This window comes from Venustampulla echinocandica (genome assembly GCF_003357145.1).
Source record: "Venustampulla echinocandica strain BP 5553 chromosome Unknown scaffold_3, whole genome shotgun sequence".
NCBI lineage: Eukaryota > Fungi > Ascomycota > Leotiomycetes > Helotiales > Pleuroascaceae > Venustampulla > Venustampulla echinocandica.
This window is the reverse complement of record NW_022474208.1, coordinates 1,381,359-1,408,111: the sequence shown is the minus strand read 5'-3', so window position 1 is coordinate 1,408,111 and position 26,753 is coordinate 1,381,359. Positions and strand designations below refer to the sequence as shown.

The window sequence follows — 26,753 nt, the reverse complement described above, 5'->3', positions numbered from 1 at the left end:
TAATGTGAGTAAAGTACAGGACATTCGGCAAGCTTATCAACTAATTAGTTGACTCAAGTCGTTTAGGACATTCTTCATGTACTTTCCGGGGCAGATCGCTTCTAGTAGAGGTGCTCTTCGGAACGTCGAATACAAATCGCGCACTAAGCCTCTATTATTTTCATGACCTCGATTACCTCTTTGGTAAGAGCTCGATCCCTACTCAAAATGTTATCCAATTGCAAACCGCTGATAGAAAACAGGTCCTGCGAGTCTGTCGAAGATTGAAAACTCGTAGTGTGTAAACTGAAGCATACTCTTCGTCATCTTCATCTTCTCGCTATTCTGAGCGGCACCAGCAGTGGCAGGTAATCCGACGGGAGCTCCCAGTGGGTTAGGGATGCTCCGTAAATCCTCGTTTAGCAACCATTGGCGATCATCTTGAATAAGTCTCGTCGATTATATGGGGCGATAATAGTAATCTAGATCAGAATTGTTTCAAATGTCTAAGTTCGCGTTTCCAGATAGTAGCAAGGGGCTCCATCCGGCTTTGAAGAGTGTCCGGGGAAACGAAGCATGCTGTCGCGCCGGCAATGGTGAGAGGCATGTCTTTCGGTGGTCTGAGGGTGGAAACGATAACTAAGGGCCACTGATATCTGATGGATTGGGCGTCGTACTTCTGGAAAATCTGTTCTTGCTCTGCCTTTGATGGCCATCCGTAATGTCCGTTCCCGCAAAGATCTAGAAGATCTAGAAGATTTCGTCCAAGATATCATTGTCCAGGCGCGAATGCTAGCACTGCACTATCTGAACACGCGCAAATCCTGACTGCTTACCAGCATCTCGACGCCCAACTTCGCGTCACTCTACTCGCTCCTACTGGCACAACACGGATGACTGATTTCATTAAGCAACTCACCGCGGCCAAGTCAAACTAGTTTGATATCTATCGACCTGTCCCACAACAACAACAACTACCAAGTAAGATGTATTTCAATTGGGACCACAGACCGCAGACACTCCAGTCAAATCGTTTCCAATCTCAGTCTAATCTTCCTAATCGTCCGGGTTTACAATCACAACGTCCAGCTGCGCAGTCGCAATTGTATTCTCATCGATAGTCACGTGCGTTGACGTCCCACAGAGAGAACTCGAAATCATCATACTTGTGCCGGGAACCTTGACCGTATTCTAAGACCCACCTCCAGGAAGTTCCCGAGTTTGGAGTTAAGTGAATCATAGTGCGCCATATACATCACGGCCCATCAGGGTCGGCGCAAAATTAATGCCCTTGGTGACTTCAGGCGAGTTGTTGTAAGCGAAACGGAATAGGGGGGTATTCGCCAAGCCTTAGTTAGCTCGCTTAACGCCACGGAGTAAATTTTTATTTTTGCACAAGTCATGTGACTTTCATATCACGAGATCTTATGTAAGGGCAATCCGGAATTTTTTTTCCTTAGCGGGATATCTTTATCTATCGGTCAAGGAACAAAAACATCATCTATATCGATTTTTGCTCAACCTCTCCTACCCAACCGCCAAGATGAAGTACGTCCTAGTATCAGGAGGTATGTATGCTGTCATTTATTTCTCAAATTTTTGGCATTAACATTAAGCTAGGTGTGATCTCCGGAATTGGCAAGGGGATTATAGGTACTGCCCGCCAAGAATGTCGAGCCTCGTTATATCCTCACTAACGGCCTGCGTGCTTTCAGCCTCCTCGTCTGGCCTGCTCCTAAAAACTTTGGGTTTAAAGGTCACTGCGATCAAGATCGACCCGTATCTCAATATCGACGCAGGTTTGGCTGGTTTTCTCATAGGAAGGAGACCGAAGCTAACCTCGCAGGTACTATGAGCCCCAAGGAACATGGGGAATGCTTCGTTCTCAAAGGTAATTCGCTTCACTCCATCTAAACACCCACGTTGCTAACACCCTCATAGATGGGGGCGAGAGTGATCTTGATCTTGGAAACTATGAAAGGTATATCACTTTGTGTTACTATCTTCCGGATGCGGACTAACTCTACTACGTAAGGTACCTGAGCCTTAATCTCACAAAGGAGGTCAGTTCTTTCTTTTCAATAGACCCAACAGCTTATGCCGGCCTATTAACATATACATTCCCAGAGCAACATCACAACTGGAAAGATCTACAAGTATGTTTTTCAGCTCACTCTCCAAGGTAGCATCTTTGCTAATATGGACTTCTGCTAGCCACGTGCTATCGGAGGAAAGGAAAGGTACTTACCCACCACATGTCTTAAGGTGTTAAGTGGTCGCCACTAGTAGAGGTACTAATTATATCAATAAGGCACGTACCTGGGCAAAACCGTACAGGTCGTCCCTCACATTACCGATGCAATCCAGAATAGCATCGAACGCGTTGCCAAGGTCCCAGCAGATGACTCAGGAGAGGAACCGGATGTGTGTATTAGTATGTCTTGTGCCTGAATATCGCAAGAAAAGCCCTTTGCTGACAGATTCTTCTCTAAGTCGAACTGGTATGTGTCCACAAGCCAAAAAGGGCAGGCAACTTGCTTGGATATCTCCTCCCATTCTTCTGTTTGAGACTTACCGTCTGTTAGGGTGGTACTGTCGGCGATATCGAGAGTATGCCCTTCGTTGAGGCATTAAATCAGTTTCGGCAGAGGGCGGGCAAAGGAAACTTCGTCAATATCCATGTGTCTTACGTGCCAGTGTAAGTCCTATCTATCCTTCAAGGCCCTGATCAAGAGCAAGAATAGTCTTCTCTAAACTAGCAATTTTCCGAACCCTCCCTTGACGGGTGATTACTGACTTCTATTGATGGCAGGATACACGGAGAGGAGAAAAGTAAGCCGACTCAACACTCGATTCGTGGCGCACTTCAAGCGTGAGTTTCTCCCCCTGTGTTACTTAACCCTTTTCCCCCTGTCGTTCCCACGAATTTATAGTTTCGAGTTCTGCCACTGAAACAAGTCACCCCCTTGAAATATCTCAGATATATGATCGCTGATTAGACTTGTTTTAGGGGCCTCATCCCAGACTTTGTTAGTACCCAAATTCTATATTAGGGTACCAGCTGACAAGAGGCAGATTGCGTGTCGTTGCGAACGTCCACTTGCCACAGATACGATCCAGAAAATTGCCCGCAGTTGTCATCGAGAGGTTGAGCAAGTGCTTACTGTACGAGACATGAAGACCGTCTATGAAGTGCCGCTCCTTCTTGAACAGCAGGGCCTACTCAATCTATTTACGGGGGCCTTGCAACTTGATAAACTAGCGATCTCCCCGGCTCGAGTCGAAAAGGGCGCAGAGCTATGGCAGTTGTGGAACAAAACCGTTCTCCCCAAACAGCATCTGGATCAAGTTGATATTGCCATAGTTGGCAAGTATGTCGAAACTCATGATGCTTACCTTTCAGTCGTCAAGTCATTAGAGCACTCGGCAATGCGGTGCAACAAGGCTCTCCGTATCAATTTTGTTGACGCTGAACACCTGGAAGACTCTACACAGGAGAGTGATCCTACTAAGCATGACAAGGCCTGGAGTGTGGTTCACAGTGCGAATGGTGTCGTTATTCCAGGAGGTTTCGGAGAGCGAGGTGTTGAAGGAATGATCAAAGCAGCAAATTGGACCCGAACAAACCAAGTTCCGATGCTGGGAATATGTCTCGGCATGCAAGTCGCTGTTATTGAAGCAGCGCGGAATCTCTGTGGTAACAAGAATGCTACGTCAGAGGAGTTCAAAAGCCACTCTAAAGACTCGGTTATAATTTTCATGCCGGAGGGCAGCAGAACAGAGAAAGGGGGAACGATGAGGCTTGTATGCAACCCCCAAGGAGTCTTAAAGTCATAGTTACTAACTAGCGCCATCTAAGGGATCACGGCCAACGCACTTTCAGCCTGGAAGCGAACGGAGCAAGCTGCGGGCATTGTATGGATATGCAGATGTGATCGAAGAGCGCCACCGACATCGCTATGAAGTGAACCCGGACCATGTGGAACGGTTGGAGCAAGCTGGTCTCGATTTCATCGGCAAGGACGACACGGGAAACCGCATGGAAATTGTTGAACTGAAAGACCACCCCTGGTATGTCGGCGTCCAGTTTCATCCCGAATACCAGAGCAAGGTATTGGACCCGTCACGACCGTACCTCGGCTTCTTGGCCGCCAGTGCAGGATGCCTCGATCAGATCACGCAGGAGCTTCTGCAGGACACTAATGGCATTCTCAATGGAGGGGGTGAAAGTATACATTTCTAAACGCATACTCCGTGACGGGTTGTAGCAGAATCGCCTAGCAATTCCATTTCATGGGAAAGAGGCGCATTTCGTAGGGAGAGGCATAAGTCGCGGGGAGAGGCACATTCCGTGAGGAAGGGTACCGAATGAAGCCAATTGCCTAACTCTATATTCGTGACTACTTGGCCATCTTTAGAAATTTTAGTATTGGCAGTATTCACTATGAGCTCTCGAGTCAGGGCGTTGGCATTCAATAAAACAAAATTCTACCACATAACACTGTGGAATTCGCACGAAGAAAGGTGCTCCATGGAGTTCAATAAGCCAGCCGGGTGACTTTGGCAAGGGAATTTACAGTAACTAGAATACATAAGACTAAGTATCTCAGTGGCTCTGAGACATTGTAACCAACTTTTAATTAAGATCAAGATGGAAGGAGTTTTTAGACTTACTAGCCTCATGATGGTCCCCCTCATATCCCTCCCCTCTTTAATCCGCGTTCGTCAGACTGCTGGATTCCACCCCACCCCCCCTATTGCCCTACGTTACGCCTGCATGTAGTTCCGGTATATATCCCTTTAGGTAAGTTATATAACGTAGGTATATAATAGTCCTCGTAGTCGGTTATTATAAGTAGGTGTATATATCGGGCGTCGCTCTAGAAGTATTATATATAAGAAGTATAAGTCTACTATAGAAGATAGTAGAGAAGTTAAAGTAGAAGTATAATTTATTAGTATTTCGTTTACTCTAAATTTCTAACTCTTCCTTATTTCGAATAGCTCTCGAAGAACCTATAACTTAGATCTATTATTAATTAGAACGAAAAAGCTAAGTTACTATATATTTAGTTTTTAAATTTAATAAGTAAGAGTCTGAAGTTTATTAGATTCTAAAAGGTGTATATTATTACTATATATACTAAAGCTAAGCTAATAGCTATAATTATAGTACTTTATAATATAGCTACTATAGAGTGAAGATATTATACTTACGTTATAGTGAGAGATATATAGAGTTATATAAAGTAGACTGAAGGGGGGATCGAAATCGGCTCCCGCGGAATCGGATACTCCTATTAGGTTGCTATCTATTTTACGAAGTATAGAAGCCACAATAACTGGATCTCATAAGTCTTTCCTAGCTGTCAAAATCCGAGCCTTCCTCCATGTCCGAAGCCACGCTCTTGTCCGAGGTACTCCTTCTTAGTACATGGCACCGAGCACTTAACTATAGCTCTAGATTACCGTTCGTTCCTTGATTCTGAAGCACCGCCTGCCGTCCGTGTTCTCTGCGTTCTCTGCACTCGTCGCTCTGGGCGCACCTGACCGGGCCTTCCTGCCTACGCTTCGCGACCTCGGCGGCTCCTCGAGCAGTCGCAAAGTCGAACGTCGCTTTCCATTCGTCTCCGTTGATAGCATTGTCGCCATCGTCGTCGAGAACAGCGAGGACGTCCTCGACAACGATGTCATGCAGCGCATCCCAAAGCGCAGCCTTGAAGCGCGCGTCCGTCGCTGAAGTGCCGGTTAGTAGAAGCTCGGTGATGCGCGGTTTGAAAGACACAACAAGCTCGCGGATCCGGGCGGAGACGGTGGCCCAATATAGCTCGCCGTCACTCTCGGGTGCGATGGCAAGCCGAACTTCCTCGCGCGCGTGGCCCAGATCCGGATCTACAAAGGCCGCGTCCACTGACCCGTCCCGCGCACTGCGTAGGCTCTTGATCGTGCCGCTCAGGCTCTCGCGGTTGAAGTCGATGTGCAGGACACGCTGGAATGGGAAGCGCCACTCCTCGCGCTCACACGCATATGCGTCCGTGTAGGTGGTGCAAAGGCCCCGGCCATAGCCTGCGTACGCTGCTGATGTCGCGTATAGGTCCTCGAGCGAGTCTGGCTCGGCCATGAGGTTTTTGAGCTTCAGATAGCCGAAGACGTCGTTGATCTCTTCGTCTGTCAGCCGGATGCGGTCTGGTGAGCTGAGCACCGCCGCGGCGATAGGCTGCTCTCCGCCCAGCCAGGTCTGCGTCTCGTTGTAGAGCGCAGCGACCATGGCGGCGAGGATGGCTGTTTCTGGAGTCGCAGGGCGGCCGAGAAGCTTGTTTAAATGGCGTTGCGCACGCGCCTTCACGTACTGTAACTTCTCCCAGTTGGAATCAAAATGCTCCGGCGTGCGGTTCATCGGGCCAGTCGCTAGGCGGCGGAGGAGAGCAGTGTACGAGGCATCGCCTTCGACCAAGGCAATCCGCTGATGAGTGCCGTCGTGGAGCCTGACAACGGCAGCGCTGTTATGTCTTGATTAGTCTGCATCTATAGAGGGGATACATAGATATTCCATTACCCGTGACTGGTCTCTAACGCAAACCCGATACCGGGTGCTCCAATCTCCTCGTCGCTCGGACATCTCTCGCATCTGGGCAGTGGACATATGCGATAATAGTCTTGCGGCACATCGATCGACGCGCCACCTAGGACAGCCTGGCTCGAACTGACTAGATTGAAGAGGCCGAAGATCATGAACATGGACGTCCAGGTGGATGGTCTGAGAGGCATCTTGTTCAGCAACGGTGGCAGAGCAATATTATTGAGAAGTGAGGGGATGACCGAAAGTTCTCGTAGACTCAAGTAGGGGTAGTTACTTATTCGTATTCTTTTTCCCAAAACAAAAACCTACAGGATCGGGCTGTGAACTAACTGTTGGTTCTGCCATGGACTGTTTAGTTGTGGCGGGCGGGTCAGCATACGAGTACCCTTGACACCTGGGTAGCATAGGTAGCATACGAAGAAATTAAAGAATGCTTACAACTAACAGCATACGATGTGCCTATCTATAGACTTTGTCAAGATCCTATTATAGTTTATTCAGTATGCAGCACCTGGCAGTAATGTCTGGGCCAACCCCTATATTTAATTATAATGTACCTATACATATGAAGAGCGGTGCATGGGTACTATGAAACAGACCATTATCCTCTTCTACGCACTCCTCTTCTGCGCACTCCTCTTCTACGCACTATTCTCTTCTGCAAGTGCCTGGCCCCTTTGCGAAATTGCAAGAACATCATATTCTCGTCGTTATATTGCTTATTATTAGCAGGATGCGTACGAACTTGAAACTTATGGAATTGATATGACGAATCCTGAACAGCTTGATGATGCAGCCGATCTCACCGGGAAATCGAGAACTTTAGAGCTAGATTCTTTGCCATATCTTAGAACCGTCATCGACGAGTCCTTGCGTATGTGGCGTCCAACTAGCACACCTTTACCACGTATCACACCGTCAGACAGAACTGTATCTGTGGCAGGTACTGACAACCCACCGGCAACGCGCATCAATGCTTTTCAGTGGTTTGTACATCGAGATATGACTAAATGGGATCGGGCTCATGAGTGGTGTCTGGAACGTTGGCTAGGACGCCGAGAAACCGACAAGAAAACCGTCCGAGAGGATGTGCTATGGGCCTTTGGAAGTGGTCCCAGGATGTGTCTGGGTAGTAATTGGACTTAGTACGGTATGTTTCTCCAAACGGAAAATATGTGCTTCTATGTCAAGACTCGCTAACGAGATGAATCAAAGCTATGCAACATGTCCTTGCCGCCGTTTGTTCGAAGTTTACTTTTACAGCATTACCTCGCTTGGAAGGTCAATGCTGGCCATGATCCCCAACAGATACGCTTCCGATCAAAGTGTCTTTGCGAGAATGATAATCCAGTTGGATTGCAAAAGATAGGAAGCTTTCTTTCAACCTATTTTTAACTTGATTTAATTCATTTCTTTTTCAAAAAAAGAAAAATCTCGTACTTCGATTCTCCAATATAACACAAATGAAGCCCTTTTTAAAATCTGAGTAAATATATAGTTAAAAGTGAAAAATCGATATTATAATACGTACGGAACGCGATTCCATTATCGAGCCAAGTTAAAAAGTGAAGTGTAAAAGTCTTAGCGAAGAGAGCAGTTTCATTCTCTGCTTATAAGCCTCGGGTTCCCGCTTCGTAACATACGACGCACTAGATAAACACTTCCCTTTTCTCTGTTGAGTTTTCTCTGAATGGGAAAGATTTATAATTCTAAAGAAAGCTTTTATAGTACAACATTGCTGGTCCGCCGATATCAAATGCAATATCAGTTACCCATATATGTATCATGAGAAAATACAGCCTCCAGCCCAATAATTGTGTATCCTGGCCGCCCCCGACCAAGACTTCCAACATCAGCACTTTCTGAATTCGAACTTAAACGGGCCTTGGCCAGGATGGTTCTCATGCCCTCAATCTACCTCATTTCAAGCTCGGATTTCCTAGCTACGTTCTTTTCCAACATCCTCATCTCTCTCGGCCTTTTTGACAGAATTCCAGTCCATGACTAGTGCAGCCACCATTCCCAAACAAACCACGGCTACACAACTCCAAAAGGTTCTTGTGACCGCAAAGTTATAAACATCGATCACTTGTGACTTATCTGATGCGGGTACAGTTTGCAGGAGATTTGTTGCCCCCTGTTTGATGATACTGTCAACGTCTACATCAGGTATGTTCAAAAGGCCTTGTCGAAGGAGGTTCATGAAAATGTTTTGTGAGATGGAGATGAAAAGCGCAGCACCGGTACTGATGGCAAAGGCAACAGCTGTCATCCCAGCAGGAATATCCTCCACAGCAAGCGCAGTTTGGATAGCCGACCAAGGTTGGGGGATCGCCAGTCCCATTCCGATACCATACATGACTTGCCACCCAATCCATGCGGAGCGTCCTGTGTTTGGCTTGAAGCTTGTGAGGAAGCCGAACCCGATAGCCATCATGGTAGACCCAAGCAACATGAGAGGTGTGTAGTAGCCAATAACAGAGAGGATGAAGCCAGAGCTGATAGCAGCAACGGAGAGGGAAATAATAGACGGGAGAAGCATCTGTCCAGACTTAGCTGGTGAGGCATCTTTGATTGCTTGGAACCAGATAGGCAACTTTGAAGATATATGTTAGTCATAGTTGTCCACGATTTATTGCATTATGATTTGAAATGACTTACGAAGTAATCTGTGAGGTTAAAAGCCGCCGATGCACAGAATGCATACAATACGCATAGTCCTACAGTTTTGTTAAATAAGACAGACCGGGGGATAATGGCGCTTTCTCTTCGCAGCACCTCTAGAGCAACAAAAACCGCAAACGCAACTCCGGAGACCACCAAAAGACCAATAATTCTTCCGCTACTCCAACTGTAAGTGGTGCCACCCCATTCAAGAGCCAGTAATAGACACACGATGCTTCCAGAAAATACAAAAAGATGGAGAAAGTTAAGCTGCTTGAGTTTGGAAACGACGGAACCTTCATTAATTTTCTGATTCTGCGAGTTCTTGAAGAAAAAAACAAGAACAACAATCGTGAACCCACCTACTGGCATATTGAGCCAGAAGCTTTTCATCCCAAATGTCATTAGCATGTAACTCGGCCAGAACAGAGATTGGATTAATTACCACCATCTCCAGCTGACATATGTTGTCAGAGCACCTCCAATCACCGGTGCTACAATAGATGCAATGCATTCGAGAGCTCCAACCGTACTATTGTAAATTGGTCTTAAGTGAAGTGGAACAGAATGAGCGATCGCGCTGGCACAAGTCCAAGTTAGAGTGCAACACAAAAATGGACAGAACTTACATAAAAACTCCAGTAATAATTCCGGAAGCGCCACAACCAGAAATAGCCCTTCCAATTATGAATGCAGTTGAACTGGGTGCTGCGGCAGACACGATGGACCCAAGTTCGAGGATGGCTACGGCCATGGCCAAAACCCATTTCACTCGAAATTGCTCGTAGAGTTTCCCATAGAAAAACTGCGTTGAACATGTTGTGAGCCGGTCTAAAACTCTCATCAGCTGAAATGCCAAGGCGAACCGTAATTGACTTCTGTGATTCTGTGTAACCTACATGCTGAACCATACCACCCGATGTCTGTCAATGCATGGAATTCATTCGAGATGGTGGGAGTCGATGTCCCTACGATGGTATTATCCTAGGATTTTGGGGTCAGCAAGTGTTTTTTAAATGGCGACAAAAATACTTGCGAGACCTATAATGAAAATCGCGAGTCCCATTGCTATCGCAATAGGGAACAATTCCCACGGTCCAAGATACTCTGGTTCATCTCCATCCGCCTGTGCATTCGTTGTCGAAATTGGCTCGGCGTCGGTAGTGTTGATAGTTTTCTCATTGCTTTCCATCGGATCAAAGTTGATGACATTACCTGTAACACCCGTTGTTGAAGTGTCCATTCTGATGAAGAAAGCTGTTGTACAACGAAAAAGGTAGCCAAGAAAGGCGAGAGCTTGGGGATCGAAACGAATGGGCAAATGAACTCAAGCGGCTATTGGCGCTGCTGCAGTGCTGCAGTGAGACAATGCAGAGAGCGGAATTGAAATAGCTAACCGATATGCAGATACCGGAATTGTAAGGATCCAGCTCATTCCGACAAAGCTCAGACCGGGAGTCTGGTTTTTGGGGGGGGTTTTGGGTTTTTGGATTGGAAAAATAATGCACATTTATTTCATACTTTCACTATGGGTACGAATATCGGGATACGAGATGTTCCAACTTATATTTATTTTCCGATAATCCAACTAATTCTTTCCATACATCCCTACTTCATTAAACATTGAAGATTGTTGCATAAAACACTAAGACGAGATAACGAAGCTGCATTTGCATAGAAAATGTACTGGCTATCAGAGGTCAGAGTTCTTGACAGAGGAATTTCTGAACGTCTTTCTCCCAGAATGGTCGCTTCTTGTAGTCACCAGCTTTATTGGCATTGAATCAATGGCATCAGCAAGTTCGACTCCATTGCCCTCCTTGACAATGTCACGCAAACTAGTCATGTAAAGCCTTACACCAAAGACTATAGCCTTGGTTTTTGGGAGAACCTTGAGCGTTTGACGCGCATAGCGTAGCCAGCACTGGTCAATATCGATCGCCTCTGTCTCATCCGGCATAGTGTGACCTTTTCTGGATAGAAATTGTTTCCGTCCAACGGAATAGGTCTTTTCCATCGACCTGGAGACTCCACTGTATAAGGTGGGTAGGGTTAGAACGGTGGCAATAGCTTGAGTGCAAAAATACAGGAAAGGGGAAGTGGTTACGTTGAAAAGTTGCCAATTGTCGCCCGCCTTCATTCGAGTCACGAATCTATCGACGCCTTTGGCGATTCTTTCCTGGTAGTGAGGGACAGGGCCGTGAATATCCTTGAATGACATGCCGATGCGTGATGGACCGTTATATAATAAATAGAAGGTATATAGTAGTGAGAAGCTTAAGTAGAAGTTATATAACTATAAAACGTTTATACAAGAGATAGTAAAGTGAAAGTTATAAAGTAGGAGTTAGTAAAAGAGTTCTAAATAAAAGATAAAGAAGTATAAGTACACTGTATATTATTGGGCGTTTATAGCTTGGGAGGATTACTCGAGATAATTATAAAGAGTCTGATATTTTAGCAGTAATTAATATATATATAAATTCGTTTTCCTAGCCCAGCTAAATATGTCCTTGTATACCCGATCCATAAACTCCAACGCAAGCCAAAAGAAGAACAAGACTCAAATCAATAACCACCAATCTGGCCCTTAGGTATGGGTTTAATCCAGCACACAGTAAGATTAATCGCAATAGTCATAACACCGATAATCCACATCGTCTTTCCGTAGTCCTGGCCCTCATACCGGAAGATAATCGCAAAGACAATGCCACCGAGGTTACCAAACGCACCCGTGACACCAGATATAATGCCGTTGGCAAAGGGATGGATGTGAGGCACGAGGGCGAAGTTGGCACCATTGCCAGCCTCTAGGAAGAAGGCCATGCCGGCGAAAAGACCGAACATCGTAGTTTGGGAGTGTGAGTCTGTAACTCCGATGGCGATCAAAAATGCCCCGCAGATGATGGCTAAAGAGTGTATCCAGATCTTCTTGGCCCACACCGAGTGAGTTCTTTTGTAGATTATGTCTGCGATGACGCCTCCAAGGGGCCGGAAAAACACGTTGAGTAACCCAAACATAGCGGCCCATTTACCGGTACCCGTCTGGCCTAGAGTAGGGAAGTTCTTCAGGTAATAAGAGCCTAAGATGGAGTTGATGGCCAGTTCCGCGCCGAAGGAGCAAAAGTAGCACATCGCGATCATGACGGTTTGTGGGCTGAGAATCACGGCCAGGGCTTCATGAAAGGAAGGCTTGACGACGACTTCACCTCGAGCAGCGTCGAGCATCTCTTGCGCGCCCATCGAAGTCTCATTGGTGAAGAAGCCGTGCTTGGCCGTGGCGAGTTCGGCTTCTTCATCGAGGCGTTTCTCCGTGGATGTGGGTGTTGAGTCACCATTGTTCGGCTTTTCGGTGATGATGCCGGGGATGTTTACCACGTTCGAGGCCCGCACACCATGTGCTTGCAGGTTTTGTTGCACAGCAAGGTGGCGTTCAGACCATTTGCCAGTTGGTGTGTCAGGGCAAGTAACGAAGAGACCAATTGCTACGGCAGTGATCAGGATGAACGGCGCGATGAAGGACACTCTCCACGCAACATGTTCACTCAGGTGTTGCCGACTGCGGAGCGAGTCGTAGATGGCGGGCATGACGAAGTAAGTGATTCCGCCACCAGCATTACCAAGTCCAGCCGTGAGCGCGTTGGCTGACCCCACCACATTCTTGTCGAAGAAACCAGTTGACCACACCTGGCAAGGAACGAATGTCCCACCGAGGATACCAACAAAGAATCGAATAAAATAGAGACCCGTGGCATTGTGGATTGTACCGGCGAGTGCACTCGGGATGGCACCGAGCAGCAGGCATGCAGCGAATGTAACCCGAGGACCAAAATAATCACAGGCGGGTCCAGCCACTAGTCGAACGAGGAGACTACGAAGGTTTGTCAATAAATAAAACGATAGGGGGTGTAAGAATGATACTTACGTGGCTGTGAGTGCAATAATGTTGGAGTTGGCAACCTCTTTTTGACTTAATTTGAGATCGTGCTTAATGACTTCGGAGAGCTGGGGCGAGTTAGAGTTGATATATGAGAAGGGTCTCGGCTTAAGTTACCAATGGTGGAAACGCATACCTACATCATGATTAGTCTGGAGCTAGGTCCAAGAGCAATTCGATCGAAGACCTACCAAGCCAGGAAAGCAATCATGAACCCAAACCACGAGAAAAAATAGACTCTCCCATACTGGTTGAACGGGTTTAGGACTGGGATCGAGTGGGCCTTCCGATTGACTGGGTTGACTTCTGGTGCTTTCCAGAGTGTAGTGATGCGGAAGCCCATGATGACGCTGCCGTAGTCTGTCCAACTTACGACCCAAAATTAGAACGGGGTGGAGTACACTCGTCTAATTTAGAGAAATGAGGGATGTTTTGGCAAAAAAGGGTGATATAGATTACAAGTTTCCTGGTGCAATAAAATACGGAAGTGGACTGGATTCGAATGCTCTACATCTAGAATTAGAGAGGGTATCTCCATGGCATTTATAACCACTGATGAGGGATGTCAAGACCAACTGAAGGCATCTTTGATAGAGTTATCAACAACACCGCCTCTGACTATTATTTTCGAACAGCAACTCCGCGGACTGCACACCGTGGAGGTTTTGAGATCGCGAGATTACGGGTCCAACTATGCAGAAAGCCTAATTACTGGAAGACAGTAATATCAGCGCAACCCCCGGCCGCGATCGGTCCAGGCGGGGGAAACCCAGCCTGTAAGGGGATTTCGATAAGAGCTGCGGCGAGTGGGTGGCTCTGGATAAGATATTAAGAAAGTGGATCTCTGTAGAACAAAATCTACTGGGCCTTGCGGCAGAGGTGGCCCGTGGAGGTAGAGATAGTAAGATAGCAGACAATCAAGGGTCACTATGGCAACTTGCTACAGCGGACTCCGAAGTGGGAGACAACCTTGGTTATGTGTATACAAAACTCGTCTCCTCCACTTGAAAATCGTTGACTTGCCCGTTAATCAATAGCCTATATTTTGTATGGGCTGGGGGAAATGGTAAATGATACAGTATAGCTGAAGGAGAGCATTGTACGACGCTTTGATCCCGGATATTACTCTGATGAAGCAAGCACTGCGGCTCCAAATTCAGTATAATCTGTGCGGTTACTACTTAGTGATGATACTACCGATACGTCGAGGCGCCGCACATCTTACAAAAATTTGGTTGGCTTATCGGTGATAATTCGAACGAGTAGGAAGGGTTGTTTACGACGTCGCCACCCAAGGCATCGACTTCGATTGGGGGACTGAACACGTCTTGTTTCATTAGTACCGGTGAGCAGGAATTGGAATAATTATAAAGCAACCGCAGATGAATTCTGAATTTGTGATGAAGCTGGGATTGACTCTTGAGTGCGTGGGGGTTCACGAGGAGTAGAAGGCCCATTCGAGCTTGTCTTATCTCTACTGCCGACCCCAAGGGAATCCCCAGCTGTCCACACCAAAGATAAGAGGGCCATGCAGAGCAGTGAAAATTGGGACACCCCTATCTGGGGCCGCTGATGATGATTACCCAGTTCGCAGGCGCCCGGATAGAGTCGACCGAACCCAAACACTCTAGACGGGAGGAAGCGGAGCAGGAAAGTATATCTTGGTCCGAAGCCACCCATCTCGGGTGTGAACGGGGAGGATCTTGCTGGCATTGGGCACCAGTCTCAGTGAACACAATGATAACCCATCTTGAATTGGCTTCTATTTTTGCCGTCTTGATGTTGTGCCTGGCCGACTGGCGTCACCCTTATCGCTGACCTCTAGCCAATCAAATGGCTGTAGGATATTTCCCGGTATCGCCCCTACAAGGTACCAGCCCGCACGCCACGATTGAGTCCGATTGATAGATAGAGGATGGGCATCCTACTCAATTGGGAGTAGACTGATTGAGTGCGGTATGGCACAAAGACCGTTGTTGAGCTGAAGGACGACATTTTCCCCAAAGGGACCGTTGGAGAGGTACTGTAATAGCGAGTATCCCGGGCACCAATGGCCAAGAGAACGTGGTAACTTGTGCTGGGAATGGCCAGGCCTCCTTTTGCCACAAGACTTGCAATATCAGTCTCCACAACACATTCTTCGTCGCACAGCAGTCTCGGCATTCATACCCAAGAGCTCATTCAATTTAGCTGCCGCGCCCGGGGACACTAGGTGATAAGCGATCGCAACCCCAGAGAAAGGCAGCGCAGTTGGTGGTTGTAACGACTATGCAATTAATGTATCTGCTGAGAATTTCCGTGGCATTGGCATAGGCAATAGAGAAAGAGCGTGGAAGCGGCGGTAGGGACCGAATGGCAACCTTCTACTCATAAACCACGGCAATTGATAGCTGCTGTGCTCGAGTACCGGCGATTGATCGATTAAGGCCGGGCCAACAAAGTTGAGATGATATCCAAGCATGGCGCATCATTCCATCTATCGCGTAGTCCTCAGCTCACAGGAGAATATTCAGGGAGTAGAGCAGAGCAAGTCTCGCTCGAAATGGCAATCTACTTTGTATGGCAACCACAACGTGAAGCCGAAGCGAGGACTTGGCGGTGAACGGATGGTCGGTGAGACCCCCGCCAATGTCACGTGCCACAGTTTCACAGACATTCACGGATCGTGAACTTCACGCGTAGCGACGCGAGGTACATATGGGAGATACGAATCTCGCAACAAATGGACCATTTTGCCCTCCCACTGTCAAGCCAGATATACATTATACCAATGGACCCATACAGACATGTTTATGACAACGAGACCTCATGACTCGACATAACCTGGCCGCTCACATCTCTTGGTTGTTGTCCCATCAAGTTGCTCCGCACACCGGTGTTTCTGTGACGATCCACGCGAATACCGACTCGACAGCGGCGGCACAAACTGGAAATGCGGATATTTGGGACGAGGAGATAGAGCAAGAGGCACCAAGGATTCCTCCGACCCCGTCGCGGAGTCGACAGACAGAAAATACAGTCAATGTCGGGCAGGCTTTCGTTCGCCCACCGTTGCCGACCTCGATTGCTCCCAGATCACAATCCCGGAACGCTGCAAATGATCTAGGGGAAGAGACTTCGATGGGGAAGCCTGTTTCTGCCACCTGGCCGCCTCGGCCAACTCTCATGAGTCAAACCCAGCTTGCTACTCCCGCATCCACCACCGCTTCGTCGAGTCTAGGACAAAATTATTCAAGGCTTCTGCGAGACAACAATGGTCAGTCCATGCAGATAGGAGTGTTTTCTGCCACCTAACTGACAATTTTAGCTGCGCCCTCTGCAAGAACCCCACTCGACCCTTCATTCTCGAAGGCCCCAAGGCAATTACATACGCCCCAGACCCCGCGACAGTCCCCATACCCGGCCTTGAAACCGAAGACAGAACTGGTTGAGTCGGTTGACTTGACTGGGGATGACTATGGAGAGGAACTTCCGCCTCGTTCGAGCAGCTCAGAGGTCGTATTCGGGGAGCCACAAGTTCTATGGCGAGAAGATTCAGCATCGAGGCCCGAGCCTCTTGTAAAGAATTCTAAGAAACGAAAGAGTAACGAGATATCGATTGGAACTCTACGAAAGGGGGATGGGAGTGGCGGGCTCGTCGAAGTGTTCAAGCGAGATCGCCGTGAGAGACTAGACGACTTCGTGGATATTGATGAGATGATGACCGATCCAACCCAATACGTGCAACATGGGGATGCTATTGCTAAGTCCACAAAGCCTAGCGTCAAGTATGAAGATGCCAACACAGATTCCGAAGAATATCAAGCCACCGAATCCATCGGCAAACTTGAAGCTCGCTCACGCAAGCAGTCTAGCCGCGTCCCATCCGTGATCGAGGTCATTCCTCCTGGTCCGGTATTCGGAGTATCAGCTCCAAAAACAAATTCCGAATCGAGAACCTTATTTACTGGTCGACCACCCAACCTATCTCCCATGGTCCAAGTTGAAGCATCGCCAGTTTTTAATGCTGCCAAATCTCCCGATGCTGAACAGTCATTGACGCCTCAAAGACGACAAAACCCCCGGTTACAGAGGACTATCCAAGATTCAGATGATGACGAAGTCCTATCAAATATCGAGAGGAGAGTAATCTGCTCGCCAGGATTATCAGTGAAGAAGCGCTCTAAGGTTATGGATATTTTGAAAAGTCCCAAATGTCGAGCACCTCCGTTAGAGCGGCTTGATGACAAGACCCGGGATGTCGGGGGTTCGAAAACGAGAACTGGGAGCCCATTGCGGCCGATATCACAGAATGTTACATTGCGACAAGACAATGTGCCTTCTCCCTTCCAAAGAGACTCGCCAACGAAAGTATCTACCGCGACTAAACCGTCAATACCTGGTTCGAGCCAGCAAACATTTTCTTTTACTCTCACAGATAATGACAGAAAGCTAGTGAGCTTATATTTGACACAGCCTTCAGAAATCGCCTCATACTACGAGCGCGTGCGTAATTTGCTCGAGCGAAACTCGGTTGAGTCCATGCGTTATGTTGATAGAAAGGAGCAGGCTCCGAAGCAGCTTCACGAATACCGTATGACGTTGTTAGATATGGTCAATGCCTATGAAGCTCTTGATACGCTTCGAGAAAGCTATGGGACTCTCATAACCGAGAAGAAGACCCTTGCTCGGAAGATGTATGAGCAACTTGATGCAGGGATCGATGCTAGCGATGATGATGAACGGATGGCAATACTCTCGCATGATATCCGAAAATTCGAGAAAGAGGTTGGCCGGCTCCTACATGCTTCCGGAGCAGTGCGCGATGGCTTCGGGACCGGTGACATTCGTGATCCCGCCCTGGCTCCTTCAGCTACTCCCAAGCTACAGGAAGGCGTGCCACCCATAGCTTCTAGACAAAGTACGCTTGGCAGCGCCCAAGTGGTTTGGCAGACCCAAATCCCCCCCTTTCCACAGCTGTCATCATCGAGTGCAAATCAGCGCAGGCCCGACGAAGTTGCAGCTATGTCTTCGCGGTATAACGAAACAAGTCACGATCCATCCGGCATTCCATATCGCGCATCGCCTTCTCCTGTACGGCGCCGAAACCCGGCCGAATCTTCTACTGGCCAAACGCTCTCAGGAGCCAAACCAGCTTGGGGTGCATCCAGGACCACTTTGAGGCCACCTAACTTCCGCCGTGACCCATCGCCCATGGACTACGACTTCGATGATGGCGATTTTGATGACCTGCTCCAAGGGGAGCAAGGGCTCCCGAAAGAGCTGCCACTACAGAGACGAGTATCTGAAGAGACTGAGGACGATTATGGAGACTTTGATGACGATGATGACATGGTTGAAATAGCCGAACAGGTGGAAAGCCGAGTACCCCCCAGGCAGTCTATAGCGAAACAGATCCCTCAGCATGCTCTTTCTGATGCCAAAACGGATCAAGGTCGGAAGCGGGGAAATACTATCAAGAAAACGATGTATTCAAACGTGGATCCTGCCCACGCAAATATGTTGAAGCATCCTTGGTCGGCTGATGTCAAAAGGGCTCTCAAAGACCGTTTTGGATTGCGAGGATTTCGCCAAAATCAGCTCGAAGCAATTAACGCCACACTAGCTGGGCAAGATGCCTTCATATTAATGCCAACTGGTGGTGGAAAATCCTTGTGCTACCAATTGCCAGCCGTTGTTCAATCAGGAAAAACCAGAGGAGTCACTATTGTTATTTCGCCCTTGCTCAGTCTTATGAATGATCAGGTTGAGCATCTCAAAAAACGAAACATTCAGGCGTTTCTCTTGAATGGCGAAAAATCCCAAACCGAAAGGGACTTGGTCTTCAGCGCGCTGCGTGAATCTCACCCGGATCAATTTATACAGCTTCTCTACATCACGCCTGAAATGATTGGGAAAAGTGGGGCACTCCTTACTGTTTTCGATCAATTGCACAGGAAGAGGAGACTGGCTCGAATCGTCATCGATGAGGCACACTGCGTCAGTCAATGGGGCCATGACTTTCGCCCCGACTATAAAACCCTCCTTAGGGTGCGAGAAAGGTTTCCCGGGGTTCCGTTTATTGCTTTGACAGCCACCGCAACCGAAAACGTGAAGGCAGATTGCATTCACAATCTAGGCATGAAAGATTGTAAGGAGTATAAGCAAAGTTTCAACCGGCCAAATTTATACTACGAAATCAAGCCGAAAAAGGGGAAAGGGGTTGGTGTAGAGGTTCTAGAAAGTATGTGCAGTCTGATATTGAAAGACTTCAAGAACCAGACCGGTATTGTCTACACATTGTCTAGAAAAGGGTGCGAAGACCTGGCCAAAAAGCTTCAGAGCAAGGGAATTAAAGCGCATCATTTTCATGCCTCAATGGACCCGGCAGAGAAGAATGCAGTCCAGCGAGACTGGCAATCTGGAAAATGGCAAGTAGTAGTCGCCACAATAGCATTCGGAATGGGAATCGACAAGCCTGATGTTCGCTTCGTTATACATCACACGATGCCTAAGAGCTTGGAAGGCTACTATCAAGAGACTGGGCGGGCGGGCCGTGACGGCAAGCCGTCTAGATGTTATCTTTATTATGGATACCAAGACACTGCCGTTCTAAAACGGTTCATTGATGAGAGTGAGGGCGGTCTCGACGTCAAAGAGCGACAACGGGAAATGCTGAATAGAATGGTACAATTCTGTGAGAACCGGAGTGATTGTCGAAGGGCAGATATTCTTGCATACTTCGGCGAAGCTTTTTCCAAAGAAAATTGCAACCACAACTGCGACAATTGCAATTCTGATCGCGTCTTTGAGCCGCGGGATATGACACGTCAAGCAAAAGCTGCGCTGAACATTGTCGAGCAGGTGCAGCATGACAACGTCACTCTTCTTCATATTGTAGATATCCTTCGGGGAGCGCCAACGGCAAAGATTAGGGACCGCGACCACCACTCCCTAGAAGGGTTTGGAGTAGCTAGCGATTTACCCCGCGGAGAAATTGAACGTCTCTTCACACGACTACTGATGGAGAACGCTTTGAAGGAGCGTAACGTCATGAGAGGTGCTTTTCCTCAGCAGTATATTCATGTAAGTTCTCTCTAAGTTTCTAGGGTGATAGTTGCTGATATTGCATTCGCAGCTGGGACATAATTGTCGAGATTTTATGGAGGGTCGGCGTAAACTCGTATTGATGATGGAAGCGCCTACTGGAGCCGCGAAAGAAAGGCCCGAAAGGCCCGAAAGGCCTATGAAGAACCCTCGCCCTCCAAGTACTATACGCGGCTCTACAACCCAACCCCCTTCAACAATGCTCACTTCACCTCTCAGTGTTTCTTCCCGGAGCCATAATAATGGCGGTCGACACCGATATGCTGCGGATGAAGCTGGTGAAGCAGACGATGATACCGAGTCAGATGACGCGTTCGAGCCGGTCCCTCCCAAATCCATACGACAAGCGCGACGTCCAATTGCACTGGGACCACCGATAACTACTGATGATCGCATGAAAGACCTTCCCGAGCTTCATCGTGACACCGTTTACGAGTTTGTCGCTGAGGCTAAGAAAGTGGAAGGAAGACTTCGGAATCAGAATGGTCACGCAAGGGCGTACTTCACTGAGAGCGACTTCCGAGAGATGGCAATCAATTGGACATTGACCGTGGACAGCATGCTCAGGATACATGGCATAAACGAAGATAAGGTCCAACGTTATGGCAAGAAGTTCCTCAAATTGATCCAGCAGTTTCACGATAACTACGAAGATATGATGAGTCACAGTGCGGATATAGATATGGATGCCAATCACAAGAACGTGATTGATCTCTGCAGCGATGATGATACGGTAGACGATGATGAGTACGGAGAGGAGGATGGCGCCCGGATTTTGCAGGAAGAGCAGCCTTCGAAATACTTCATTCCCGCAAACGTTCGGGCGTTCAACGATGATATCGCCCGCGCCCAAACTCTGCCACAACGCAAGCATAAAAGCCCAGATGCTGCCCCAAAGAGTTTCAGAGGTGGCTCTGGACACGGCCGGAGCAAATTTCGTAGTGGTAGGAAATCGAGTGGCCGGGGAAGTGCTGGCTCTGCTTCGGGTTCCGGATCCGCTGCCAGCCGCCCATTAGGAGGGCATAGCAATTTAGGCATTTCCAGGCGAGGCCAAACTCGGAAAACATCCGGTGCTGCATCAAGGAAGGGCAACACCAGCAGATCAGGAAGTGGTGCTGTGCCCAACCCCTCAGATCTTATGAGGGCTTTTGGCCATATTCGCGCAGGTGGGAGATCAGGAGGCGGGCCGAGTGGTGGTGGCATTGGTATGATGCCAACATGAGCACTGGCAGAAATCACATATAGTTCTTAGTAACGGGGCGTCAATATTTAATGGTTTGGGGTTCACTAGGCATTAGCGGATGGTGTTCAGTCTTTTTGGAATGTTCCGTGGATGAAACGGTTATTTTGACGAGTGTGGAATTGAACGATGGGAAATAGATATCCGTAACATTGTAAGCGACAAAGCCTTCTGTCCGAGTTTAATTGCATAAACGCAGTATATACTGTGGCTTACCATTCTCCAAAATATGGGATTGCGGCCTTTGTTCCTATCGTTTGACTTGTCGGTTACCTTCTTGAGCCATGTCCTGATCGGGTCTGTCTGGGCGCCAACCGCAAACGCCACTATGCCATTCAAATTGCAAGATCACAAGCTCGCCTATTTATTATTTCAATTATTAATCTGCTACCTTTGGGAGATAATTTGTAGTCATTGTCCGATGCTATATTGAAACTCTAAGATACTCAACAAAGGGGTCCGTTCGGTTCGTCTGGCACTTGAGAGCTGCCCTCCTTAGCATGGAAGGCTGCTAAACAAGATTCCTTTGGAATTCGGACCTTCTAATACACTAAATTTGTATACAGTTAGCTAGTTACAGTACTGACTTCGTACTGTACGGAGCATTCGGTTTTTTTTTGTTTCAAGGCCCGTACGAATCATTGTATTAAAGGAACAACCCAACGAAGTATTAGCTGTTGAAGGGTCCAATAATATCGCAGATCTTTCAGCCCTGTGCCGATCACTCCAACCATGCCCACGGACGCTAAGCCCTCCCAACTCGCTTAAGCATGCCAATCGACCGAGTTTCCCTTTCTGGGTGAGGTGAGGCAAGAGATGTCATGTTACCGAACGGAGAGGATGGTATTGACTGACTTTATTAAACTTTGCACTTTTGCAAGCTTGCAATGGGAGGACCCAACGACGCGAAAACTACTTATTTACATATGTTTCTAAGTAGGTTCCGACGGCCAGGGCCATTATGGCGTCGCTGGCTTCGCCTAGTGGCTCTCGTCTTGTTTGTTGTGTTATACTTCGACTTTATACTCACGATCGCCGTCCGCCATCCCTTGACGAGGGCTGTTCCATCCTCGATATCATCGGCAGACCCATCGTCGCATAAGGATCGCATTTTCATCGCCAGCATGCATTGGAATAATGAGCGGATCATACGAGATCATTGGAGCGCTGCTGTCTTGGACCTAGTGACGCATTTCGGGCCGGAAAATGTTTATATCTCCATTGTCGAGGGTGGCAGCTGGGATGACACAAAGGGTGCTTTGAGAGAATTGGATCTGGACCTCGAGAGGATGGGGGTAGAGAGGGGAATCGAAATGTTCAACGCTACACACAAGGATGAAATTGAGAGGACACGAGACCCAGCAGAGGAGGGTTGGATATGGACAAGTAGGGGAAGGAAGGAATTACGGCGGATACCATACCTGGCTGGGATACGTAACCGGGTGATGGACAAGTTGAGATATCTTGCGGAAAGGACGGATGGCCGTGGGAAGCTGCATTTTGATAAGATCCTCTGGTTGAATGATGTTATCTTTACAGTACGGCTTCCCGCATGCATTGGTTAGTACATGCTAATGTTCTCTCCTTATAGACCGAAGACGTTACCACATTGATTGCAACAAGGGAGGGCAACTATGCTGCAGCCTGTTCACTCGACTTCTCCAAACCCCCTCTATACTACGACACCTTTGCGCTTCGCGACATCTCAGGTGGAGAAACAGTCACTCAAACTTGGCCTTTCTTCCTCTCCGCGGAATCACGGAATGCGATAATCTTTAACTCTCCGGTACCTGTAAAATCCTGCTGGAATGGCATGGTTGTCTTTCAGGCAGATCCGTTTTACGACGATCCACCACTGCGCTTCCGAGGGATACCAGATAGTCTTGCCCTCCATCACCTGGAAGGCTCTGAATGCTGCCTTATCCATGCCGATAATCCGTTAAGCGCGACACATGGTGTTTGGCTCAACCCGAATGTAAGGGTCTCATACAACCCCGAGGCTAGCAAGCAGGTGCATCCGGCCTCGGGATCATGGCCAGGTCGCAGAGAGAGGTTGGTGGGCATGTGGAGCAATAGATTGGCGCGATGGACTAGGATTCCACGGAGATTTGTGGAACGATACGTCGTAAACAGGAGAGTTCGGGTGTGGCGGGATGAGACGCATCGGAAAGGCCAAGACGATAACCATGATGGGACGTACTGCATGATTAACGAGATGCAAGTTGTCGTCCAGAACGGGTGGGCTCACATATAAACGCGGTACGAGTAGCAGGATCGGACATTATTAGAACCGTATCGTATAGGTCTTTAAAGATATACGCGGTGGAAGAGGTTCGTTCTCGGAGACTTCAAGACTTACATTTCTGCCTGCTGATTATGACAAGCTCCAATATGGATGGATTTGTGTTTGGAATATCTCTCCTACTGCAATGCCGGCGCAGTCGATATGGGTTGTGAATTGCATGTTGAAACCGCCCTCAATGCTCTTGAGGACAGATATCTGGGTCTGCGATATAATCAGCTTTGGTTCAAAATGCGGGTAATCATGGGGGTGTATCGAGGGCGAAGTTTCTGGAGAAAGCAACGGCACAACCAATGTTAATGAGCTGCGAAGCCGATAATGCTAAGAGCATTGTTTGGTTTGGCGCTTCTAGCATCCCGAGAAAGATGCATGGAAAGATTGAGAAGCCATAGTGGACAAAAACTGCAAGCTACATCTCCAGCGATGAAACGCTAACCTCGATAAAACCAAGAATTCCGCTGGCAGCAGCCGATGAAGGGATGGTATCGTATGAGACACTGAAGGTCGTGGCAGCTCGGATAAGGTTAGAAGCCCGTTTCTAGAAGGGTTCCATTGGTGTCGATGTTGCACAAATGGGAGGAGACCCAAGGAGCTGAAAGCGAATGATTTTGTGGTTGATCTAATCGTGGTGCTGCGCGAGCGGGTCAAGATGCTGGCGTCGAGTGCGAGCAAGCGGCCTGCAATTCGTTCAGGTCTATTGATGTTGGCGGCACCGGCACATCACCAGTGATAGTGGAGCAGGTGCTATATTGGGCGGCATCGGCGTGGGAGTTGGTAGTGATCGTGGCCTGGGACCAGATGGAAACACCTGGGCTAAAACGAAGATACAATTTTGTCTCATCATATCCAATTCTGGTATTCGATCACGTCCTGCCTCTTATCTCCACAATGGATGTCCAATTTGGTAGACGAGCTTGCAAATTCTCTTCATTGGGATGAAAGCCGAGCAGCATAGCGGTTCCTAGAGGCAAATATGCAGATTGTCTGGCTACTCTAGTTGTGAAGGGATGCTTTGCCTCGGCTTTTGCTTTTTGCTAATAAACGAAATGAGTCACGTGATGGAACATTGTAATGTAGATGTGATTCTATTCCTTTGCGGTACACCACTCACGCAACGTCTGGTAAGCTCTTCTCAAACTGCATCATCTCCCCAATCTCCTTCATCAACTCCGCCGCGCCCTCTTCACTCAGCGTCTGCATCGGCTGTCTCGGCCTACCTCCATATCCCTCGAAGTGCTGCAATATCGCCTTAAACCCTGGAATCGCCCTCTTCGTCAACGCCCAATCTGCCACCGCGAGTCTCGCCTGCGCGTCTCTGGCCTCCTCATCCTTCCCCTCGACATATAGGTTATACACGTTTACGCACGCGCGGGGGAACACATTCGCTGCGCCCACGATTGCTCCAGACCCGCCCACAGCCAGCGCGGGCGTGATGAAATCGGCAATGCCTGCAAATGCCATATAGTCAGACCTCTCGCCCTTCGCAATCGGCGAGACGCTCTTAGTCGCACCCGCGACGCGCGCCAGCTTGCCAACGTTGCCGCATGTGAACTTGGTGCCGACGATGTTGGGGTGTTGCGCCAGGGCGATCAGCGTCTCGGAGTCGAGGTCGATGCCCGAGATCGCGCCGGGGTAGTTGTAGATGATGACTGGTAGCGGAGAGGCATCAGCGACCTTCGTGAAGAATTCGAGGATTGCAACGGGCGTCATTGCCCACTTGAAGAAGCTGGGGGTAAGCAGTAGGACAGCATCGCCGCCGGCATCTTGCGCGTCTTTGCAGAGCTGGATAGTGCCGCGTAGGGACTGGTCTGAGGCGCCCACGATAATAGGGATGTGTGAGAAACCGGCGGCGTTGAGGGCCTGGCGGGTAGTGGCCGTCACGGTGTGTCGCTCGGCGGAGGTGAGGTAGACAGCTTCGCCGTTGGAGCCATTGGTGACGATGCCAGCCATTCCGGCTTTTGCGAGACGGACGGCATGACGGCCGATGGTGTCCAGATCCAAGTCCTCGGTTGGCTCATGGAAGAAGACTTGTGTTGGCGCGTAGATTCCAGGCGGGAGACGCTGTGATGATGCTGGTGAGGTGGATGCCATCTTGTCTGCGAGAATCGGGGGAGAGGTATTGCTTGAGAATGGGCGTGGTAATGGAAGAAAGGGTAAGAAGTATATGAGAACAAACTTGCCTTTTGCTTGGAGGTGGAGGTGGAGGAGCTTCAAGTCTCTACTTACATAATATCCCCATCCCCATCCCCATAGTCACGATAGTCGACGGCGTCCATCATCATCACTGACTCGAAAACTACGTATCTCCATCCACGATTCCACGCACCGCAGACTCCCCAGGCGGGGGAAGGCGGGGGACAGTGGGGTACCCCTGCCAAGCTACCGAGTACCTGGTACCCTACGTACATAGTACAGGGGCGGGGAAAGGCGGAGATAGACTCCCGGGCTCGCCATTTGCTCGCGCGTTACGGGCGAACCCCTGATTCCACCCATACCCGCCACATTCGGAGAATTTGCCGCGAACCCCGGTACCCCACTAAATACATCGCCATCCAGGTGCGGAAGTAAGTGTAGATGCGCCGCCGACAAAATGGGATGCCGAGATAAGAATTAAACTAGATGTAGCTCAGACATCTAGGCTTTCTTTCATATAAGTACATCAATAAGAGATTCCCGCTTCCCAATAAGCAATTCTACATCCGACACATCCCATTGCCTTCCCCCACTACAACTCTCTAATCCTCACATCCTATAACCTCCAATCCTCACAGCCGTTATGGGATCCCAAGCTCAACTCGACGTCGCCGACGTCAAAATCCTCGGCTTTACAGTTACAGATCTCCGTTTCCCAACGAGTCTCGATGGTGTTGGCTCAGATGCCATGCACGTCGGCACCAACGGCTCTCACCCATACGTGCGCCTTGAGACCAACCAGCCCGGTCTCGTCGGCGAGGGAATTGTAGGT

At 48.6% G+C, this 26,753-nt stretch overlaps 10 protein-coding genes across 10 annotated transcripts in view; 5 read left to right on the top strand and 5 right to left on the bottom strand.

Moving 5' to 3' along the window:
* Positions 1 to 1,522: 1,522 nt before the first annotated feature.
* BP5553_06082 (CTP synthase) lies at positions 1,523 to 4,222 on the top strand (the record flags this gene model as incomplete). Its single annotated transcript, XM_032014705.1, has 14 exons — positions 1,523 to 1,547; positions 1,600 to 1,632; positions 1,695 to 1,778; positions 1,826 to 1,870; positions 1,921 to 1,960; positions 2,015 to 2,042; positions 2,107 to 2,135; positions 2,194 to 2,219; positions 2,291 to 2,403; positions 2,565 to 2,677; positions 2,792 to 2,851; positions 2,990 to 3,008; positions 3,055 to 3,783; positions 3,839 to 4,222. The coding sequence occupies 14 exons, from the start codon at positions 1,523 to 1,525 to the stop codon at positions 4,220 to 4,222; spliced, it is 1,728 nt and encodes a 575-aa protein (XP_031869386.1).
* A 1,209-nt stretch (positions 4,223 to 5,431) lies between these two features.
* On the bottom strand, positions 5,432 to 6,747 carry BP5553_06081 (uncharacterized protein; the record flags this gene model as incomplete). Its single annotated transcript, XM_032014704.1, has 2 exons — positions 5,432 to 6,479; positions 6,536 to 6,747. 2 exons carry the CDS (start codon positions 6,745 to 6,747, stop codon positions 5,432 to 5,434), a joined length of 1,260 nt encoding a protein of 419 aa, XP_031869385.1.
* Positions 6,748 to 7,324: 577 nt separating this feature from the next.
* BP5553_06080 (uncharacterized protein) lies at positions 7,325 to 7,705 on the top strand (the record flags this gene model as incomplete). The annotated part of the gene is made up of 1 exon (XM_032014703.1): positions 7,325 to 7,705. The coding sequence occupies one exon, from the start codon at positions 7,325 to 7,327 to the stop codon at positions 7,703 to 7,705; it is 381 nt and encodes a 126-aa protein (XP_031869384.1).
* Positions 7,706 to 8,498: 793 nt separating this feature from the next.
* On the bottom strand, positions 8,499 to 10,466 carry BP5553_06079 (putative Efflux pump antibiotic resistance protein; the record flags this gene model as incomplete). Its single annotated transcript, XM_032014702.1, has 6 exons — positions 8,499 to 9,155; positions 9,221 to 9,608; positions 9,669 to 9,803; positions 9,853 to 10,054; positions 10,123 to 10,191; positions 10,256 to 10,466. 6 exons carry the CDS (start codon positions 10,464 to 10,466, stop codon positions 8,499 to 8,501), a joined length of 1,662 nt encoding a protein of 553 aa, XP_031869383.1.
* A 450-nt stretch (positions 10,467 to 10,916) lies between these two features.
* Positions 10,917 to 11,444, bottom strand: BP5553_06078 (uncharacterized protein; the record flags this gene model as incomplete). Its single annotated transcript, XM_032014701.1, has 1 exon — positions 10,917 to 11,444. The coding sequence occupies one exon, from the start codon at positions 11,442 to 11,444 to the stop codon at positions 10,917 to 10,919; it is 528 nt and encodes a 175-aa protein (XP_031869382.1).
* Positions 11,445 to 11,791: 347 nt separating this feature from the next.
* BP5553_06077 (MFS general substrate transporter) lies at positions 11,792 to 13,503 on the bottom strand (the record flags this gene model as incomplete). Its single annotated transcript, XM_032014700.1, has 4 exons — positions 11,792 to 13,094; positions 13,149 to 13,228; positions 13,278 to 13,296; positions 13,352 to 13,503. The coding sequence occupies 4 exons, from the start codon at positions 13,501 to 13,503 to the stop codon at positions 11,792 to 11,794; spliced, it is 1,554 nt and encodes a 517-aa protein (XP_031869381.1).
* A 2,465-nt stretch (positions 13,504 to 15,968) lies between these two features.
* Positions 15,969 to 21,468, top strand: BP5553_06076 (uncharacterized protein; the record flags this gene model as incomplete). The annotated part of the gene is made up of 3 exons (XM_032014699.1): positions 15,969 to 16,416; positions 16,468 to 20,225; positions 20,278 to 21,468. The coding sequence occupies 3 exons, from the start codon at positions 15,969 to 15,971 to the stop codon at positions 21,466 to 21,468; spliced, it is 5,397 nt and encodes a 1,798-aa protein (XP_031869380.1).
* A 1,142-nt stretch (positions 21,469 to 22,610) lies between these two features.
* On the top strand, positions 22,611 to 23,740 carry BP5553_06075 (uncharacterized protein; the record flags this gene model as incomplete). The annotated part of the gene is made up of 2 exons (XM_032014698.1): positions 22,611 to 23,024; positions 23,078 to 23,740. The coding sequence occupies 2 exons, from the start codon at positions 22,611 to 22,613 to the stop codon at positions 23,738 to 23,740; spliced, it is 1,077 nt and encodes a 358-aa protein (XP_031869379.1).
* A 1,155-nt stretch (positions 23,741 to 24,895) lies between these two features.
* On the bottom strand, positions 24,896 to 25,879 carry BP5553_06074 (uncharacterized protein; the record flags this gene model as incomplete). The annotated part of the gene is made up of 1 exon (XM_032014697.1): positions 24,896 to 25,879. The coding sequence occupies one exon, from the start codon at positions 25,877 to 25,879 to the stop codon at positions 24,896 to 24,898; it is 984 nt and encodes a 327-aa protein (XP_031869378.1).
* Positions 25,880 to 26,564: 685 nt separating this feature from the next.
* The window catches only part of BP5553_06073 (putative l-galactonate dehydratase protein), a gene marked incomplete at both ends in the record, with an annotated part of 1,682 nt that continues 1,493 nt past the window's right edge, over positions 26,565 to 26,753 (top strand). Inside the window, one exon of the mRNA XM_032014696.1 lies at positions 26,565 to 26,747. Coding sequence (XP_031869377.1) covers positions 26,565 to 26,747 — 183 coding nt within the window. The remainder of the gene's footprint in view (positions 26,748 to 26,753) is intronic.